Source organism: Wasmannia auropunctata, unplaced genomic scaffold (genome assembly GCF_000956235.1).
Source record: "Wasmannia auropunctata unplaced genomic scaffold, wasmannia.A_1.0 LD335201.1, whole genome shotgun sequence".
Lineage (NCBI taxonomy): Eukaryota > Metazoa > Arthropoda > Insecta > Hymenoptera > Formicidae > Wasmannia > Wasmannia auropunctata.
This window is the reverse complement of record NW_012027689.1, coordinates 9,716-12,170: the sequence shown is the minus strand read 5'-3', so window position 1 is coordinate 12,170 and position 2,455 is coordinate 9,716. Positions and strand designations below refer to the sequence as shown.

Below are 2,455 nucleotides of genomic sequence, written 5' to 3'. Positions count from 1 at the left end.
TGCCGTGACAATCACTGCCAATTGACGTTATGATATTAACTTCTTTTTAGAGATGCCTGTATAAAAAGCAATTAAACTCTCGAGATAAGCTATAAGAATATGCAATGAAAAATGAGGGGTTCTATTTAAAAAATTTAAAGTGATCTTGTTCTGACCTTGACGACGCCACTCAGAGTCAAACCAATGTTATCATCTTATGTCCCCCTCGAAGCCCTACAACTTTTGTCTGAAACATTTTTTCCTAGTGTGCTTATTTTTCGAGATATTCGACTGGATGGATTAAAATAGTCCACCCTGTATATATTGCGTGCGTACGCAAATGAACTTTGTACGAAGAGTACGGTAATTATAAACGTACTCGTTTAGTGAACCTTACGTGAAGAAATGTCATCTGCAGTATTATCTGTTTTGTCAGAGTACGGAGGAGGCTACTATCACAAATGAAGCAAAATTACTATCGTACATTATCGCGGGGTCACATGTGTTGGATAATACATAATTTGTAATAATTTGTATAATACACCAAAAAAAAAAATTTTAGTATTAGTGGAATCCGCTAAATCTTAGAGAATATAATTCTTGTATATGGCCTCAAGAGGAATCCTTTGAAATTAAGAGGAAAATATTAATTCTGTGCACACTATTCTAATAGTTAGAATAATTTTGTCTTGCATTTACAGTGCAAGTCTTGTACTGTAAATCTATATTTATAACTCACATTATTTATACTGTAGTTTTTCGGTATTTGCAATGAATAATGGAACGCAGTTCTTCTTACTGCGTCTGTTTTCGCAAATGCAGCGCAACATTTCAATCAATTGTCACGGCAGAACGCATCGATACACATTGCTTTTCTTGTTACTCGTATCGCACTTAAGAGGGCATTTTGCTTGAAATAAACATATTTCTCTTAATACAAAAGGAAAACCGAAAAATAATATCTAATAGATTTTGAATGAACAGTTCACTTTATTGGAAGAGGAATATTCTTTCTGTAAAAGTTTTCGCTCAGAATATGGGATTAGAGGAAATTTCACTTTATAACTATGTTTAATCTTTTTTTGGATGAAGAATTGTTTTTCCAGCGACCATTAAATTAATTAGACCTCGTTAAATTAGAAAAATGTGAAACGTAATATTAATGTATAACGCAATTTTAATAACTTAATGTCGACAAGATGCTATACTGACATATTTTGAGTACAATAACAGAAATTTCTAAATGGGAGATTTATATACACTTACTGTTAATATCTTATTGTAACGGCTGTGTCGGAGATGCTCAATTAATTGTTTTTTATCACTTCTTCTAACATATCTTGTAATATGTTGACTTAAATCAATATTACGACTTGCTGACATGAGACATTGAGTATTAGCAATAAAGATAACAAAAAATTATCTTATTTTTGCTGTATCCTATTTATGCGTCTTAATCGAAAGACAATGAGTCAATGTATTATTATAACGTGATAAAAAGTATTAATTTAAATGATATATAAATATACTTATATAATACATTTATTATGACACGATTAATTGCGAAGCATATATACTAAATGTGTCAATTAGTCGCTTAAAGATACAGAGAAGAAGAAAAATTAAAGATTAAGCAACGGTTTTACTTTGACATACATGAGCTTATAAAAATGTTCTGGTCTTGATTTTCTTACCTTAGTTGATCGTAGAAGTGTACAAAAATTACGTTCAATTGCATCAAATGTATAACAAGCAGACAGTAAAATAAAATGTTGGCAGAGTGGCAACAGATTTCATTGGAATATATCAGCAGACTGACGTTAACTGAATGATGTCACATTCTACTTCCATTTATAAATAGACTTTATTAACATTCTCTGTCAACTGATTGGCGGCAGAAATTATATAAAATTTAAAACGACCTGCTGTTGATGCGCGGTATAGCTCGTCGGTATCGGAACGGGTGGCAGGGATCGCCAGCAGGTTCAGGAGAGAGAGTAGCGGAACAATAACGAAATCGAACGAATTAGGTTTAAATTAATAAAATAAAATAAAATAAAAGTACATCGCATAACAATTCATCGCAATATATAAAAGAAACACGGAAACAATAAGCCGTAGAATAAAGATCCGTCACAATATAAAAAAACCAACGAGATTCGCGGGACGGTCCCCTATGCGGATTACGAGACCCGATATGAGAGCGATAATAACTTAAAAGAAAACGCCGCGAAGAATTACTTATAATAAAAGAAGAAACGGAGCGAATCCATAATTACTCGCAGTATCGTTACTCTAGAGAGCCTCTAATCAGAGTGGCGCCATACAGCTGCCACTTTTGATTGGTCCGCCATTTTCTTGCCATTCCCGCAGTTTTTCAAACGAATTATTTTCTAAAAGTTTTATATTTATATTTAAAAACTGCTTTCGAAAAAATTGCAACAAATGAAAAAATAATAACAAATAAACTTTGTAA

At 32.4% G+C, this 2,455-nt stretch overlaps 1 protein-coding gene across 6 annotated transcripts in view; it reads right to left on the bottom strand.

Annotated features, from left to right (window-relative positions):
* The window catches only part of LOC105457592 (cytochrome P450 6k1-like), a 10,088-nt gene extending 7,854 nt beyond the window's left edge, over positions 1 to 2,234 (bottom strand). The window contains exons 1-3 of one of the 6 annotated variants that reach the window (XM_011702346.1): positions 1,674 to 2,230; positions 1,246 to 1,462; positions 719 to 889 (exon numbers count right to left, since the gene is read on the bottom strand). Coding sequence is in view for 1 of the 6 variants with exons in the window: in XM_011702343.1 (XP_011700645.1) it covers positions 1,674 to 1,717 (44 nt within the window). In the remaining 5 variants the exon portion in view is untranslated. Of the gene's footprint in view, positions 1 to 358; positions 382 to 718; positions 890 to 1,245; positions 1,463 to 1,673 lie in introns of those variants that run through there. The other 5 variants (XM_011702344.1, XM_011702349.1, XM_011702348.1 and 2 more) reach the window with 5 other exon arrangements.
* Between the last annotated feature and the right edge of the window lie 221 nt (positions 2,235 to 2,455).